General features: G+C 44.5%; 1 protein-coding gene across 1 annotated transcript in view; it reads right to left on the bottom strand.

Annotated features, from left to right (window-relative positions):
- The window catches only part of LAMC1 (laminin subunit gamma 1), a 67437-nt gene that overhangs the window by 20165 nt on the left and 30213 nt on the right, over nt 1-17059 (bottom strand). The window contains exons 2-4 of the mRNA XM_050977417.1: nt 3705-4009; nt 1630-1760; nt 83-249 (exon numbers count right to left, since the gene is read on the bottom strand). Coding sequence (XP_050833374.1) covers nt 83-249; nt 1630-1760; nt 3705-4009 — 603 coding nt within the window. The remainder of the gene's footprint in view (nt 1-82; nt 250-1629; nt 1761-3704; nt 4010-17059) is intronic.

The raw sequence follows: 17059 nt of genomic DNA, 5'->3' as shown, positions 1-17059 counted from the left end.
AGAAGGCAGGGCCAGCTTGTGGCTGCCAGCAGAGGCAAGGGCCCTGCCCCAGCCAGGCTGTCCCCTGTGCAGCCGCACGTACGCAGGCACTCGTTGGCGCTCTCGGCGGTCGCTCTCCTCCACGGGCGGTCATTGAAGAAGGGAAGGCACTTCTCACAGTCCACCCCAAAGGTGTTGTGCTTGCAGTTGCAGACCAGCTTGCCAAGCTCATTCTTCACACACTCACTCGCGTGCCCGTTGCACTTGCACCTGGTTCAGGAGAGGTAAGGAACAGGTATTAAATCTCCAGGGCTCCAGGTCACTCGCAAAGCAACAGCAAAAAACAGGGCCCAAATCTCAAAATCTGAGATGAGAGAAATTTGAAGATAAATGATTACAACAAAATTGAGTACAAAACTGTCATTCAGCCTGGAGAAGGGGGAGCTTCATGGGTATCTTATGGAGGCCTTCTAATATCTAAAAGGGGTTTACAAGACAGAGAGAAACTTTATCAGGGCCTGTAGTGCTGGGACAAGGGGCAGTAATTTTAAACATCTTTCAAATTTAGATTGGGCATAAGGAATCAATGAGGGTGGTGGGACACTGGTACAGATTGCTTAGAGAAGCTGGGGCTGCCCCATCCCAGAAGTGTCCAAGGCCAGGCTGGACAGGGCTGGGAGCAACCTGGGATAGTGGAAAGTGTCCCTACCTACGATGAGGGTTGGATGATCTCTGATCCCTTCCAAACCAAACCATTCTATGAAACAAAGAGGTGCAGCCTGCTCTAGGAAGGCATTTATGAAGGGAAGAAAGTTAATCAACTCCTTTGCAATCTTCAGACTAACCTGAGTAGGAGAAGCAAATATTTAGCCAGCTTTATATTCGTAAATTTTCCATAAGGTCTCTCCTGTGAGAGCCCAGAACATGGTAGGTTCACTGAGTGTGGGCTATTGTGGTATCAGTAGGAAATTAAATAGCACAAAGGGGACTAATACAGAAGCCCAGGCACCTCCAGACTGGTGGTGCAGCCAATACAAATGCCCATGTGGCCAAATCCCAGTCTCAGGATCGCCATACGCAAGCATGCCAAAACCCTGCAGTGCTCTCATCTCTGTTTAGTAAAACATTTTATCATCAACTACTTAAGGTTAAAACATTCTATAATAGACTTTGGCAAAAGGAAAGGACAACCACAACCACATTGTCCTGTGTTCCAGACCTCCAAAGGAGATAGCTTCTTCAATATATGTGAAGTAGAGACACTGAGATTTTCTACTTACTGTTATTCGAGAGTACAGACACAGGCGAGAATAATTTAAAAACACATTAAAAACCACACAAACCACAAAGCAGAAAAAAATTTCTTCTTTTGTTTTTCCTTTTAGTTAGCTCTTTTCACCATTTACCCTCTCAAATTACTTAATATTTTGTCTATTCAAGGAAAAAAAATTACTTCTGACAGCCCTGAAGTTATGCTACAAAAGCTTATATACAATATTTGAAAATTATGTAAAATTCATTCTAATGCATTCTTGATTTAGGACAGTCAGTAAAGACCAGAGCCTATTGGTTTGATGTGAATACAATCACTATCTTCAAAGCAATCTAGTAAAACTAACCAAAAACTTCAGAGTTTTATTGTCTACTCACCTACCACCCACAGCAAAATCAGAAATTGCATAGTAGTAAGACTTGAGAACTTTTGGGTCATTGAAAACTTCATCTCCAAATGTGTTCAGACGGTTGAGGGTCACTCTAATATCTGTAGCTGTCACCCATTCCTAGAGCAGACAGAAATCCCATCAGATGAAACACTCTTTCCCTTGAGAGAGCACCAGTCATTAGCAGTTCTGTTAATGAAGTCATTCTTCAGCAGCTGGTTCCTTCCTCATTGTTTTCCCCTCTGCACCTCAGGAGCTCACACAGTCCTGTCCCAGAAGCCTTATGCCACATCCTCTTGGTTCACATGGGTTTTCCTGACCCTTTCTCATCTCTGGAGACCCTTTCCAATGCCTCTTCACATCCTGACTGCTTTCAGCTGGGAAGCACTGAGTAACCTCTGCAGCAAAAAGTGCAGGGCAGGCAATTATGCCAGCTTGTTAATTGTACGTATCTGTCTGCCTGTGGTTTTCCTGCAAAGCTATGCAGCACCAATGGGAAAAGCTTTAGGGTACATTTGTCTGCAGGCATATTGCACCAGACTAAAAGATAGAGACAGACAAATGAGTGAGGCTGGGGGAGGCTGAGGAAGAAAAACAGACAGATCTCACTTGCAACACAAGAGTTTTTCAAAATATTTACACAGTGTCTGTAACACACTGCCCTGCCCTCGTGCAGCAGCAGCCAGCACACAGAGCCTGTTGCCAAATTCCATATCACATTCTGCCAGCCACTGACATTGGCACCTCCTTGGTTTTATTATACCCCTTACAAAGCTGTTTTCCTTCAAACACCATAGAAAAGAACACAAAGAAACTTCCCTGTATGTACAACTGTGCAGCACCTGTGTCACTGCTCAGCCACTAAACACAGTGTTTATTTACTGAATTACAAACACTGATGTAAACACACAGAAATACCAATCACAATATACACATTTACTTCAGTTCAAAAAAGCAACACCAGGAGTTGGTATGTATTTTAGGAAACTGGTGGTCAGATCTCTATTCCTTACATAGAGAAGCTTATCAGAAAATTAAACAATTGCTAACTTGAAATCTCCTTGTTCACCTTAACGATAAGACATGGTTTTCTGCAAGGGCTGGCTACATCAATGAGGTGGCCAAACTGGTTCTCTTCCACTTCAACAGTTCTTTGTCCTTTCCCATTAATCTTATTTTTTTTCATTTCACTTTAGTTTGCAGAATCAACCCCACCAGATTCTGCTCTCCTGCCTGGGAACTGGAAACAGGCAAGCCCTGAGCCTGCTGGGTGCCTGTCTCAGTCTACTCCTGCTACTCTAAGAGCAAAGGCAAGTTTTGGTAATTACAGCTCTGAAAGGAAGATAATGAGCCCCAGTGAGGCAAATGCCACAGCTTTAGCTCCTTGTTGCAATATAAACTGGAGAAATCATCAAGCAGAACACAAAAACTGGCAAGTAATTCAGATAAACTGCATGCTCTTGACCATTGCCCAACCACTCCCGTGAATGCAAAAAAAAAAACATTTAAAAATGTTCAACAACAAAAAACCCCTGCCAAAACTCCCTTGCAAAGCCACTTGTAAGAGAAAAATACCAAGGATAAAATGAAACTTCTCTGCTTCAACACACATGTAAGAGAACAGGGGAGGGATTCCTGTAATGCTTTATGTATTTAGAAGAAACTTATATTTCTTACCTTTTCTGCTTGAAACACACATGCAGACACTTCCAATATTAACTGGACTGAGACTTTACCTTCCCTGTGTCCTTGTATGTGAAACAACAGCAGAATGTCCACAGCTGCTTTCTAACCTGGCAGAGATCTACAAGACTTCCATCATCCCTACTGACAAATCACCCTTAATGCCAACGGCTTTGCTTTTTTGTACCATAAAGTTACTATCAATAAACTCAAGAGCGCAACTCTTCCTTCACAAGCGTCTCTGTGGATTATCCACCCCAACTCAGCTGAGCAAGGGCCTTTCAATATGAGTAAGGGCTGTAGTGCAGCCCAGTGGGCACAAAGCCACCATGCACAGCGACTCACTCAGCCCACCTGACGGAGCCAGTCCTGCTGACATACCTGCAGCACAGGGCTGTTGTCAAAGTTGTAGGCACTGGGGCGCCCCTCCAGCGTGGAGAAGGCCACGTTGCCCCCGGTGAGAGGGGAGATGTCGCTGAACTCATCGGTGCAGAGCGCCTGCTGCTCGTCCTCGCCGGTGCGGATGAAGCCGCGGTTGACCTTGCGGTAGGTGCTCTCACAGGAGCCGCTGTAGTACTGGTAGGGCACCCAGGGGCCGTCCTCCCTCGTGCGCTTGTAGATGGCAAAGCTCTCGGGCCGGCTGGTGTGGAACTTGAGGCGCACGTACGTGATGTCAAAGGCTTTTCCTGCAGGGGAGAGGAGACACCTGTGAGAAGGACTCGAAACTGAGAAAGAATGCCAAGAGCTGCACTGCATTTCTCTCTCTGGAGGCACATCTCCCAGCATCATGCAGAAGGATGAGCATGTCCAGCTACACCAGAAGTATCTCTTCCAGTCCAGTATTGTATCTCCAAGCAAAGAGGGTGAAGGAACTGAAAGCAGAAGTTGAGGGCAGGCTGAATAGATAGACAGAGACCTACAAGCTTCTGTGCAACCAAAGGCATTTCAGAAGCTGCAATTCTCTTCTGCATACATCCCTAACAGACTACATCAGACCCACGAGGAGTTTGTATGTATTTAAGGCCAGGCCCAAGTTAATAACGGCATTTGATGATATTTCTCCCAAATATTTGCATGGGAGAAACAGTATTAACCAGAGAGGAGTAAGTCACACTGTAGAGCCTGGTTTGTACCTCTGCTTCCTCCCTAAACAGACAATATTTTGATCTCTTTTTACAGCTCACAAAGCTTTTCCTCCAGCACTGAACCTACCAACTACAGCCCTCTTATACTCATTCCCTGGGAAAAACAAAATGAGGTTTGAGTTTCCCACATCATTTGACTAAAGTCACCAAGGCATTTTAAGATCAGAGTGCAATGATTTCCAAGCTACCCATGTTCTCCATCTCCTAGAAGAAAGGAAGAAAATTCACCGTCTTGCCCTGTGCTCCCCTCCTAACTGGTCTGTGGCAATCAGCACATCATCCTTCCTCATTAATCTTCTCCAGTGACTTGAGCATCTATCCCCACACACATAAACCAAGTGCCCAGGGGAGTCACATCCCTGAGAGAACCCATTAGGAGAAAAGGAACACAACACTCTTCAGCCACATTTGTCTGCTATCCACAGTAGCCAAGGGGCTGACCAGGGGTTCCCAGGAGGAGGCATACAGCTGTGTACCAGCTGTTCTTGCTCCACTTCAGCAAGCAGACTGTGTACTATTAGGACATCCTGGAGCATGTAGGGAGCTTGCTAAAACAACGTTGAGTTTGTTTGGAATAAAACCTCGGGTGTTTAGTCCCTGCCATGCTCTTTTATGCTCCCACCACTTCCAAAAAAAACAGTGGTCTAAGCAGAACTTGCAGCCATCACCAGTTCTTTTGCAGTAAAAAAAAAAAGCTACTAGAAGAGTTTCAGCTGATTGAGAAACAGGTTTTTTCAACCTGCAAAAGTCACACATATTTGACCTCAACTTGTAAAATGAATGAACTGCACCATGTTAAATTTTAACATGAGGCTTGGCACTCGCTGAAGTGTTCACCTCCTTCACACGTGAGAGCAGACCAGAGGCGCCACGGACCAAGAACAGAGCGTCCTCAAAGAACACACGCACAACCTGACAGCCATGAATTAGGTCATGCACCACAGAGCTGCCCTGCAGCCCCCAGTGATTAGGCCAGGGGCCAGCCTGCATTAGGCACGGCACACCCAAACTCTGTATGGCATAAGGGAGGACCCAAAGTAGCAGGAGAAGCACAGCAAAGGGTCCAGAAACCAACATACCTGAAAAAAATAAAGTAAAAATCAAGATACACAGCACTTGAAAAATTACATTCCCCAATATGTTAGTTTGACACAGCCTGGTTTTTGGTAGCAGGGGGGCCCACGGGGGTAGCTCCTGTGAGAAGCTGCTAGAATCTTCCACCATGTCCAACAGAGACAGTTTCTGATGGCTCTGGAGATGGACATGCTGCTGGCCCAATTAGAGAGGTCGGTAATGCCCCTGTGATGACATATTTAAGAAGAAAATCAAAACAGCACACACACAGTTTCTTCTTCCAGGGCTAGTGAAGTGTTGCTGCTGGGGCCAACCCTGGCATGGTGTGTGGCAATGCACCAGGGCCAACGCCATCTCAGGGCAGCCACACGAGCCCTGCCTGCCTGGCCACCCCCTGCCCTTCTGCCCTTCTGTGCTGCAGGCACAAGGGCAGGGCTGGCAGCTTCTCCTCCTGGGGTCCCACATGAAGAGAGGCACTAAACAGCACCAGCACCACAGCAGCTGCCACTGCCCGCACAGCCGGGCTGCTTGGCCAGCAGGGAATTTCCACTGGCAATTTCCACGGCATGGAACCTGGAGGAGATCAGCTTCTCAGCACTGTGGGATCTTGCAACAGTCTGAATCAGTGGAACTTGCTGGCAGTGGTACCTACAAGCAGCAGTTTTTCTTCTATTCAGAGAAGAGGAGGAAGTGAGGACATGTGAAGGAAAACAGCATGGAGGCACCAAGGTAGGTGGAAAATAAAGAGGGGGAGAAGGTGCTTCAAGCATCAGAGCCAAGATTCCTCGGCAGGCCGTGGTCAGGACTATGGTGAAACAAACTCATGCATGAAGTCCATAGGGGACGCAGAGATCCACTTGCAGCCCATGAGAAAAGAGGAGCGGGTGGATGGCAGGGAAAGCTGTAGTCCAGTGGGAGACCAGACTAGAGAAAGAGAGGGCCCCTGCTTCCAGAGATAGAGAGAAAAAGCCCTTGCTTCCAAACTAGAGCAGCCTACCCTTAAAAGGCTCCACCCCCGTGGACAAATAACCCACACCACAACAGTTTTGGGACAACTATTTGCCCATGGGAGGGACTCCACGGCATAGCAAAGACTGCTCTCCCTGAGTGAACAGAAAAAGATCTCAAATGACGAACTGACCCATGCCCTGTCTTCCTGCACTGTCGGTGGGAAACAGGGAGGAGCTGGGGGAAAACAGGTGCTTTAAAGGCTTCTTTTATTTCTCATCATCCTCCTCTCACTGTGTTAACATTAAATTAACTTTATAACTTTTTTGTAACTATTGCCCTTAAAGTGTTTTCTCCCAGTCCTTATCTCAACTCATGAGCCCTTTGTTAAATTTTTTTTCCCCTCTCCTCTGGTCAGCTGTAACAAAAGTAAGCGAACTTTGAGGATATCTGGCATTTGGCCAGTGTCAAACCATGACACCCAAGAATAGAAAAAGACCAATCTGGTGTTTAAACTACCCACCAAATAGTATTGTCTGTGTGTGACATGCAGGACAGCTGGGACATTATACAGCTACTAGCCCCCTGATACTTCTCACAAAATACCCTTTCCTATTTATATCACGTGTGCATGGATCATGTATTATGGATAACCTAAGCACAAAACTGGAAGCCAGACATTCACAGTCACGGCTCTTGCTCAGTAGCAGCCCACTGTTGGTTTGGGGTTGATTATTTAATGAGATCTTCTTACACAGAGAAGACAAGTGAGAAGCAAGCACCACCATTAATGCCAATCTGCTTTCTTCCAAAGGATCAGCACTTAGCTTAGGCATTCCCTCCCCTTCCTGCCCAATACAAGAGATGACTCCTGTTCCTGTGTATTTGGAGTGGTTTTCTCATGAATTGCAATAAAGGTAAGAAGCAGGCATCCTGTGTACAGATCAGACTCTCCCAGCTTTCCTGTTTCTCTTACTTTATGGGCTCTTCTGAAAGGGAGCTCCTCGCTGACGGCAAAATATGCTTGAGGTATGAACAAAGTGCACAGGCAGGAACTCAAGACAGACACAAGACAATAGGCTGGAGACACACAAACATCTTCTTCAGGTCTATGGTACACAAACCCAAGATACACTTCACACCTTTTTTCAGGTAAAAGGCAAGGGGCCCGGGAAGCCAATACTCCTTCTTCTGCAGGCATACCCCGTGTGTTGACCTGCAACTTGGCAGCCTATCCCAGAACTTCACCAACATCTTGGATGGAGAGCAACTAAAAAACACAACTACTATCATAGTTTTATCACTAGTAAAAGTGTCATCAGCTTAATGAGAGAGCTCACATGGTTAAGATAAAGCAAAATCTACTGCTGAAAGTCAGCCCTGGTGGGATTTCTTTGGGCAACCTTAATGACAAGTGAAAATAGGAAAACATCAGGCAAGAGCAGCCATTCCCTAAGTCAAGAGGGGATAAAAAAATAAGCCAGAGACAACAATTAAGGTCACTTAATTAAACAGTGTCAGCTGAATTGTCAGGAATACCCAGCTCTTTTGAATTGGGGTGGTTAGCTTTCTACTAGTACTGCATTCCTCTGGTGTGAAGCAAAACCCCTGTGTTCAGGCTTCATCAAGATGGGGAGGAAATGCTTCAAAAGAATCCTGGGAATGATGAGGGGGCTGAGCATGTGCTTTCACTCACACATACAACTTACTGCTCTAGATGAAAGGCAGGGTCACAGGCTGCTTGCCCCAGAAAATAACTACTTTTTTCGCTCTCCACTATAACTGAATTATGATCCCTGTTGCCTGACAAGGTCTCCTACTGCTGCTTGTGAAAGCCCCAGGTCAGCTAAAGGCACAGCACATGCCAACTGCACTCTGGGCAGCATGAAAACATTATCCCTGGGAACCCCTTCTGCTAAATGGCAAGGACCCTCCCTTTTTCATCTCCAGTTTTACATGGCAGGCCAAGAAAATGCATACAAACCCCTCCCAAGTGAGCAACCCATGTGAAAAAGACATTTATGGCAGCTGGCAGCCTAACTCCTTGAGCAGTGCAGTTAATGGCATTACAGAGGAATGCAGCTAATGCACAGAGAGAGGCTGTGCAGTGCCTTGCTGGGTAAATACTGCTGGAACAATGGAGTTTACCCAAGACCAGCTGACACAGTGTGGAAATGTGAAATGTGTTTCCCCACTGTTCACACTGAACATAAATACTGTGCTTAACAGCCTGGCAGTTCTTTGAGGCTGCAGAGATTTTTTCTAGCAAAGATAAGCGGCCCAGGTTGCTTTCATGTCTTGAGGGCTGAATAAACATATACTGCTATTACACTAAGAAACGGTGACAGCAATAACCAGGTGAAAGGCAGTTTTAAACATTACCTTTAGAAGACAAAAAGACTTTGTTCTCCTCTTCCTAGAAGCTAGTACTGACTTGGAGCTCAGTTTGGCTTAGAACTGTCTGATAGTGCCAACTGTCAGGTAATGTTTCCCTGCGTGTATTGAGAGGTGACAGATCCATTTTGCAGAAGTAACTCCAGATGCTGGAATCAGTGCCCATGAGCTTAGCACTTCCCAAGTGCAACCTGATGTGTGTTTTAAAGCATACAGAGCTCAAAATCATGAGCCACACATTTTAAAACTGCATCTTTTCTGAGGATGGAGCTGCTCACCAGCAAGTGACAAGGTGGCAAAATAACCAGGTCCCTTTGACAATTCAGGATGACAAAAAAACCTTTAATCCTTTTCTCTACTGTAAGCAAGCACACATACAAGCCTTCAAGACAATATTGCAATTACAGATTTAAAGGAACGAGCAAGTCCTGTGCCTGGAGAGGCAGCAAAAGTGGCATTGAAAATGTTCAGCATTGTTTCATTCAGGGCAAACTGCCCCAAACAGCCTGCTCACATTGCTGGGCTTGCCCAGCTGTCATCAGCAATTACAGCCCTCCCTCAGCTGGGTCATCGCCAAATTCAGTATCCCAAGGTCCACCAGGAAATGTGCCATGCTAAAACCCATATAAGCCCATGCCATTTAGATCTTCAGAAACTCCTCCCTTTTCCCTGAAGTTAGGAATTCCTTCTACACACAAAAGACCTCCTTGTATTCAGGCCCCTCAGAACGGATGGATAATTTACATCAGGAAAACTGTCTGGCCAGCTGGCACGGTGACTACAAGTGTTGAATTGTGAGCAGATGCCTGGGTGAGATAAGCCCAGAGGACACTCAGCCTCCTTCATTATCCATCCACTCAAATCCCCTGCACATGGGACTGGCACATGGAAAGAATCGATGCTACCGCTCCTGCATACAGCCACTGAGTTTTGCTGAGGGAAAAAATAATCCACCTGAGAAGACTGCACTGGGCAAAGAACCAACCCTTTGAAGATTTGTTTTCCACAAAATCCACTGGGCAGTAATGAAATGGTTAAACTTTACTGTTTCTCTTTTGGTTGGCTGCTGTTTCAAGGCAGCTTTTCCCACACAAGTACTTGCTGACAACCTATATCTCAGTAAAGGTTAAATAATTGAAAACAAAGAAAACAAACCCAGTAACAAATAAAGCCTACTTAGTGTTTTTGACTTGATTTCATTTCCATTTTGCAGTGAAGGGCAGAGAGCAATCAAGTATAATTGGCATTTCATTTTCCTTTTTTCTTCTGACCTGTTTCCCCATCATTTCCAGGAAGATATGACAGTTTTCCCAGTTACTAGACCAAAATGTGCCCCATGCCATTCACCCTTATTCCTGCCTCAACTCTGCCCTTCTTGAACCATCAGCTCTCCCAGCACCCAACACAATCCTGGACCAGCCACGAGCAAAACAGACTGGCTCCAATTCTTTCAGACACACAGATCCCAGAACCTCACACAAGCAGTGTGTTCCTAGCAGGGGACAGAAACCTGGATGTCAGCAGACAGGGGCCAGCAAGTTCACAAGGTCTTCTTCAAGACCAGTCACTGCATCCTGAGCCAACTGGCCACTCCAAGTTCTCAGCTACTGCAGTATATTGTTCAGCCTCTCATGCCAAAAGCCCTGCCAGAGCCCTCCCTCCTGAATCACAGGGATAGTATTTAAGGAGAATGAGTTATCCCATCTAATGGAAATGGGACAGGATTTTTCAGCATTCAGATGGGTAACAAGAGCAGGACAGAGTATATAAGGAGGGGAGGAGAGTGAGAAACACCTGGAGACACTTGTTCCTTCAGAGTAAAGGACTTTCATTAAACAACAGCCCAACACCTGCAAGACACATAAGTGCTGAGTTATATCCCTTGCATCACATGTGCATGAAAAAGCCAGACTTATGACCAAAATCAATAAATGTTTGAAGTTCTACAGCAAATGTCCTTTTACAACTACATCCTAACTTTCTCAGAAAATTTGTAGAGGAGGAGGAAGATAAGAGCACTGGTATTGCCCAAGCAAATGGAATATCCAGCATCTGAAAAATGAAAGTAAAGGATTTCCACTTTCTGGGGAATTCCACTAGGGAAACAACTCCACGCAGAAGCACAGACAACAGGTCTCACATTCCAAGCTGTGGCCTTTACAGGAACACAGACTAGTAATAATAAATCTTGGGTTTATTTTCTTGTTCTCACCTAAAGAACCTCAAGATTTATGTGCATGTATCATGAACAAGAAAGGCTTGAAGAATTTTAACAGTCTTTTCTTAAACCATGCCCGACCAAACCAAAGATTCTGGCATGTGGAGCTCCACCACAGACGGGTGCTGGGGTTTTAAAAAAGCCTGACAGAAACATGGATTGTTTTTTCTGGGAGCCCGTTCTAAGATGGGGACAGAGGAAGGAAATGCGTTTGGGACACTGGGGGAATGAGCACAGCCTGGAGCATGCTGGAACGAAGGTGAACTCCCACCACCCCATTAGATCATGCATTCTTCCAGCACTCCCAAACAAAGGCACCATTGACTCCTGTGCGTGGGCGGCTCTGGACAGCAAAAGGCTGCCCAGTAAATTATTGCATGATAATCCAACATTGATAGGTCATCGAGGCTGCTTGTTTTAGTCATGTATCCAGAGGGGGGGGGGGGTTATTTCCCCCTGCTCTGGGCTGAAGGCAGCCTTGCGAAAAATACATTTTTTTATTTGATCACTTTTAAGTCAGTGTAAAAGTCAGAAAACCTTATCCATTAATTCAGTACAGCTTGATGCCTTATTTGTACAGCTTTGATGCAAAGATGTTAAGTCCATTTCCCAAAACAGCCAGCTGTGTTTATTCACAGGGGACTGGGAAGATCCCATGTCCAACACAAAAATCCTAGCTGCACAGGAAGCCTCAAAGTCCTTTTTCAGCACAAATGATAAAAGCTCATTTTAAAAAGGCCCTTTATGCTTGGCAAGTACTGCAGATCACAGATGATCAAGGATGCCATGGGCCATTTTGGGGAGGGCTCCATCTCATTCACTTTTCAGGACTGTAAAGCTACCTCCTGCCACCAGTATCAGCATGAAAATAAGCTGGATTGGTGTTACTGTGGGTTGGCATCCTTGGAAAATTCATTTGCTTGTATCAAAGGTCCAGAAGCTCCTCCACAACCCATACACAACTGGTATAGGTGAAATCAGGTCACTCCCACAATTGAAGAAACACAGGAAAGTGGGAGTTTACTCTCAAAAAACAGGAGTTTTACCCAAGAAGCAAAGAAAAAAAAAAGTCAGAAAAATTTATGTATGCAGAAAAGACAAAACTTGTCTTTTGCTTTTATTCTTGGCAGAAGAATGCAGTTATTACCTTCCTTTCATTACTGACAGACCAATGAGAACACCAACAGTGCATGCAGTAATAACAGCCAAAAACTGACAATTCCCACTCATTCCAAGTCACTGTGGGACCTTGGTGACCAAGCAAGGTTACATTTTCTAAAGAGTTTTTCTCACAGTGGAGATACAACTACCATGCAGTAAAATCTGAAGCAAGGAACCACCAGCACCACAGCCCCATTAAGATCGGAGCTGCTGGCAGCAACAGGCCAGAGAAGATGCACCAAAAGCTTTCCATTGACTTGGACACTTTCCATCCTTGATCCTCAGCAACACAGAAAAGCATCTCTCATTAATGTTTCTTGTGCAAGACCACATCTCCACAGGAATCACAAGAAAGTAACAAGTCTTATCCACTTTCAAGTCATTTTCATAGTCTTCAACTTAAAGAGCAAATAATTTCAATAATTTCCCCTTAGAAATTTTAATTTGACAGTAGGAGGTATTGGAGGGAGTATTTCTGATATTTAGCTCCAACTGTACCTTTTCACAGGTGGAGATGTGGAGGTAGAAGAATTGCTGAGAAGAAAGAGACTAAAAACTATTTTAAAACTCCAAAAGTTTAAATAGCTAAAGAAAACTGAGGTAACAGCTTCTTTAAATATGGTATTTGGCCAATTGGCAAAAAACACAATTTCCTGTAAAAAGAAAAAAAGTCTACTGGACTGTAGTGCAGTACCTTGCAAGAAATGTAGCATCAGATAATCTGGTGAGAATTGCGAAACCATTTCTTTAAAGGACAGCTAGATTTTAGTGATTCTGGGGGGGGGGGAAATGAAATAAAAAGCATTTTGTGAATGTTGTTAGTGCAGGAATGGCAGGTTTTCCTAAGGCCTGTTTTCCTTCTGCATACCCTCCCAGTAGCCTCACCCTTCAGCAGCTCAATGTCCTCCCCCTGCTCTTTCAACCAGCACATCTAAAGTCAAAGCATGCAATGCTTCAGAAGTTTCAGAAGTTCAACAAACCCAGATGATCAGAGCCAAAGGTGTCCTGACCAAAGGCAGCATGAAAATTATTCTGTATGGTGCTCATATAGGTGAGATGCCCCTGCTCCAGGCCCAGCACTCCTGAAGGTGGGCACACCAGCTCCCACTGGAGCACTGCTGCTCCACCCAGTTCAATGGCTCCATCACTTATGATAATCAGCCACTAATTTCTATTAAATACCATTTTGAAGCCTTTTCCCCTGTCAAAAGGCAGCACTTTACCCACTCACCCCTGACCCACATGTGCTCACAGCCTGCAACAGCTCTAACACCTGGCTTTGCTCCTATCTGAATTAGATATCAAAAACACACAGCTCGTATTGTTGAGCTTAATTAAGAACAAATTAAGTGATATGTCTACATACAATGAGTGCTCTAAGCAGCAGCAAGTTCAGCAGCTCTGGGAGTAACATGACCCTCCAGACTGACTCACGCACTGCTGGCAGTACAGCCACGGAGAGGCCAGAAATGTTCTTCACACAGAATGTTGAATTCTTTGGAATTTTGATGTTTTACTCTCCCTTCAGCCTTTCCAACTCCCACTCACCAGCCCCAGATTTTTTTCAGACACAGGCCATAATTGACAGCACTGTTATTTGGGAATAATATTGTTGCTGAGAGCATCCATCACCTGGCCCCATGCAGAATCAACAGCATTCTTTTCTCAAGTATTTCAGTGTTGCCCTCTTCAGTAAACATCTATGAAAACTAACTTTGATCACATTTGAATCGTGCTGTTTAACACTGCACAGTTTGTGTATCTCCTGCCTCTCCATCTTCCCCTCCTCCCAAGAGACTCCAGCAATGGATTTTAAGCAGCAGTTGATCTGCCTTGATGCTAACTTTTAATGCCTTTTCAGTTAATTACAGGCTTATGCACAAGCTACCATTATTTATGAAACACAAATTGCAGCAATATCCATAGAGCCCATTTTCAACCACCCACACACACAATGGTTTTACTTTCTCAGCCTATTAAGCTGGGGAAGAAATTGGGATAAACAGATTTGACAAAACCATTGCTGGAGCAAGGTCATTTCCAAAACAAAGCTTGCCACTGAGTTATGTTTCAAATATGTTTTGGGAATTTAGAAGCAAAGCTCTTCCAAATTTTTACTGAAGCAGAGAAGAAACTGCACTCCAGTTCCTGATTCCCACATAATAGCCAGAATATGCCTTCAACTTTGCCTCTGGAGAATAATTTGTACACACTGCCAGTGCTTGTGGAAGTCACTGTTAAACACATAAGTCTGTGAGTTCATGCTCACCCACACATCCCATCTGGAGACACATGAAGGACAAAGTACTACTTAATGCAGTGGCTATTTCTGAGAAAAGAGTTTAGCCAAAACCCACAAGTGCTTGAGAAGGTAGCATGGCTTAGCATGAAGGGACAGAAGCAATTCTGTAACATTATTTCGGAATACCATGAACAAAGAGAATAAAACTGGATGCTCCCTGCTGACCCTTCAAAGGTAAGTCCAGACTTCTTGATATGTCCAGCTGCAAAATCTGCAGCTCTTGACTTAATTGACAGATTAGAAGAGAGCCAGATCTGCTCCACATCAGGCTCCAAAACACCTCAATGTATCCACACCAGACCTCAATTTGGAAAGCTACCTATAGATCAAAATTCCTTCTACAGGCTAAAGGCTGACCATCCAGGAACAGAGAAAACTATGAAAAAGAAAAGGAATGGGTACATGAACAGTCTTTCCTTACTGTTTTGTATGAGGGAGATTTCCAGACTTTTGCAGCTTTGTGAAGGAAGGATTGAGAAGATATCAACAGAGTTGCTGAAGTGAGACCAAACACCACCTGGGATACTGCTGAGACAGTGTAACATCAATTGAGTTTCCTGAAAAAAGTGCTCTCCTACATCAGCCTCAGCAGATGCAAGAAAATTAAACATTAATGCATTTAAAAGAGCTTCTGCAAGAACTTCTAATTGTCTGAGCTTATGTGGTGGTGTTGAAACTTGGGCCATACAGTGTGGTGGGAAGCGAAATGATAGTGCCTGGTTCCCAGTGGCAGGAATGCAATGCAGCCCTGGGAATTCCAGATGTGCAGTCAATTCACCTTGCTAGCAGCAGAGCGGTGAGGCAGCTGTGCTCCAAGAAGAGGCTGAGCAGCCTGCTGGGAGCTATGCAGAGAAATGCATTTCATGCCCAGATGATTCAGACCTCCCAACAAACACCAAGGACCATGGTACACACGGGAGGACAAACTCCACATCCCTGAGCCCTGTGTTAGAGGCTCGTGCCACAGCTTGTGGGACCACACCACACCCTCCCCGGTCCTGCACACGTTCTTCAAGCAGAACATCAAGCAGGGATTTCCTCAGGTAACAGCACTGCCCAAGAAGGTCATTGCAGAGAAAGTGAGTTTAACCACCTGCACCAAATGCCAAGTGGTGAGATTTTCTTCAGGCACACTACACTGCTGTGAAGCCTAATGGAACTCTTCCAGAAGAAAGATATTTTTCTCAGGAGAGGAACTTTAAAATTCATTTTCTTACTAGTACTGCTAAGTACATTGATTTTAAAAATGCTGAATCCCTAGGTAATGAAAAAGCTTTTTTTGAAGTTAGATGACAACTCTCATAACTCAGTTAGTAATGTAAAATACCATGCATTAAAGCCTCAAGTACTTTGTTGCCCATCAGTAGAAGCCCACAAAATAGGGGTCAAAAGAATTCTTTTCTCCTCTCCTTTCAGGGTCCTTAGTTTGCATGCTGACACTTTTGATAGTATTTTTTAAAGAAAGAAACAGCCATGTAGGCACATTTGCAAAACCTTTGCCTATGTCAAGTCTCAAACAATACAGTGCTCTCAAGGCTTTGTTTTCACTTAATTCTTAAATTTAGTGATAAGTCAAACCCAAACCAACCTACCTGTGGTCCTTCAATCTACAGACACGCCAAGAAAGATGATGAGCATCATGCTCTTCAATCTACTGCTGAGGCTCAGCAGTGAGGGTTTGGCTTCTCCCAAAGCTCACACTCCCAAGGCTCCACAGTATTCCATGTCTCTGTTCCTCTATACCTGCCTAGACAGGTACCTCACTCAGGAGTTGCAGAAAGCTACTACCACACAACCCCAAATGTTAATCTTCACAGAATCACTTCAAAAAAAGATCTGTACAACAGCGCAATAGAAATGGAGGACCATCCAAAATATATCAAAAAGTACAAATTCTAGCAGTTTGCTTCCTTGATGGTCTGATCAGGTAATTATTTTTTGAAGTTTACCACTTCCCAATAGACTTCTGATTTCAACTGAATATCAGTCCTTATCTTTAAAGCAATTAATAAGGCAAAATTTGCACTGATAGGCAAAAAAACCTAAAAGCTAATTTTAAACCCTTAAGAGCAGCATACATCAGCCATTATAGACAGCTTTCTTCTTTTGGCACAATGCATTTTGTGTTGGGTCTCTACTTCAATGACATAAAATTTAGAGCCAAAACAGAAGATTCATCAGTTGCAAGAGCCTCTGAAAGGAGAAAATGAGTCAAACCCAGGGTCTGTCCATGTAAAGGCAATGCTGCAAATGCAGCGGACCAGTGGTGAAAGGATCTTGGTTCACCACAAACACATGCAACACTGATTCTTCCTTCTATCCTCAAACTTCTCCTTAGAGAACTCCACACTAAATTAAAAGTGAAAAGCCTTGCTCCACTTCAGTTTGAAAAGAAGACTTGCTAGAGATTAAAATCTTATGAAGGATTCCTTAAATGCAAGGCAGCAGATGGACACAAAACAAGCAGAAGAAATACTAATGACTGCCAAGATCC

This window comes from Serinus canaria, chromosome 8 (assembly GCF_022539315.1).
Source record: "Serinus canaria isolate serCan28SL12 chromosome 8, serCan2020, whole genome shotgun sequence".
NCBI classification, from domain to species: domain Eukaryota; kingdom Metazoa; phylum Chordata; class Aves; order Passeriformes; family Fringillidae; genus Serinus; species Serinus canaria.
This window is presented reverse-complemented; position numbering and strand designations above follow the sequence as displayed.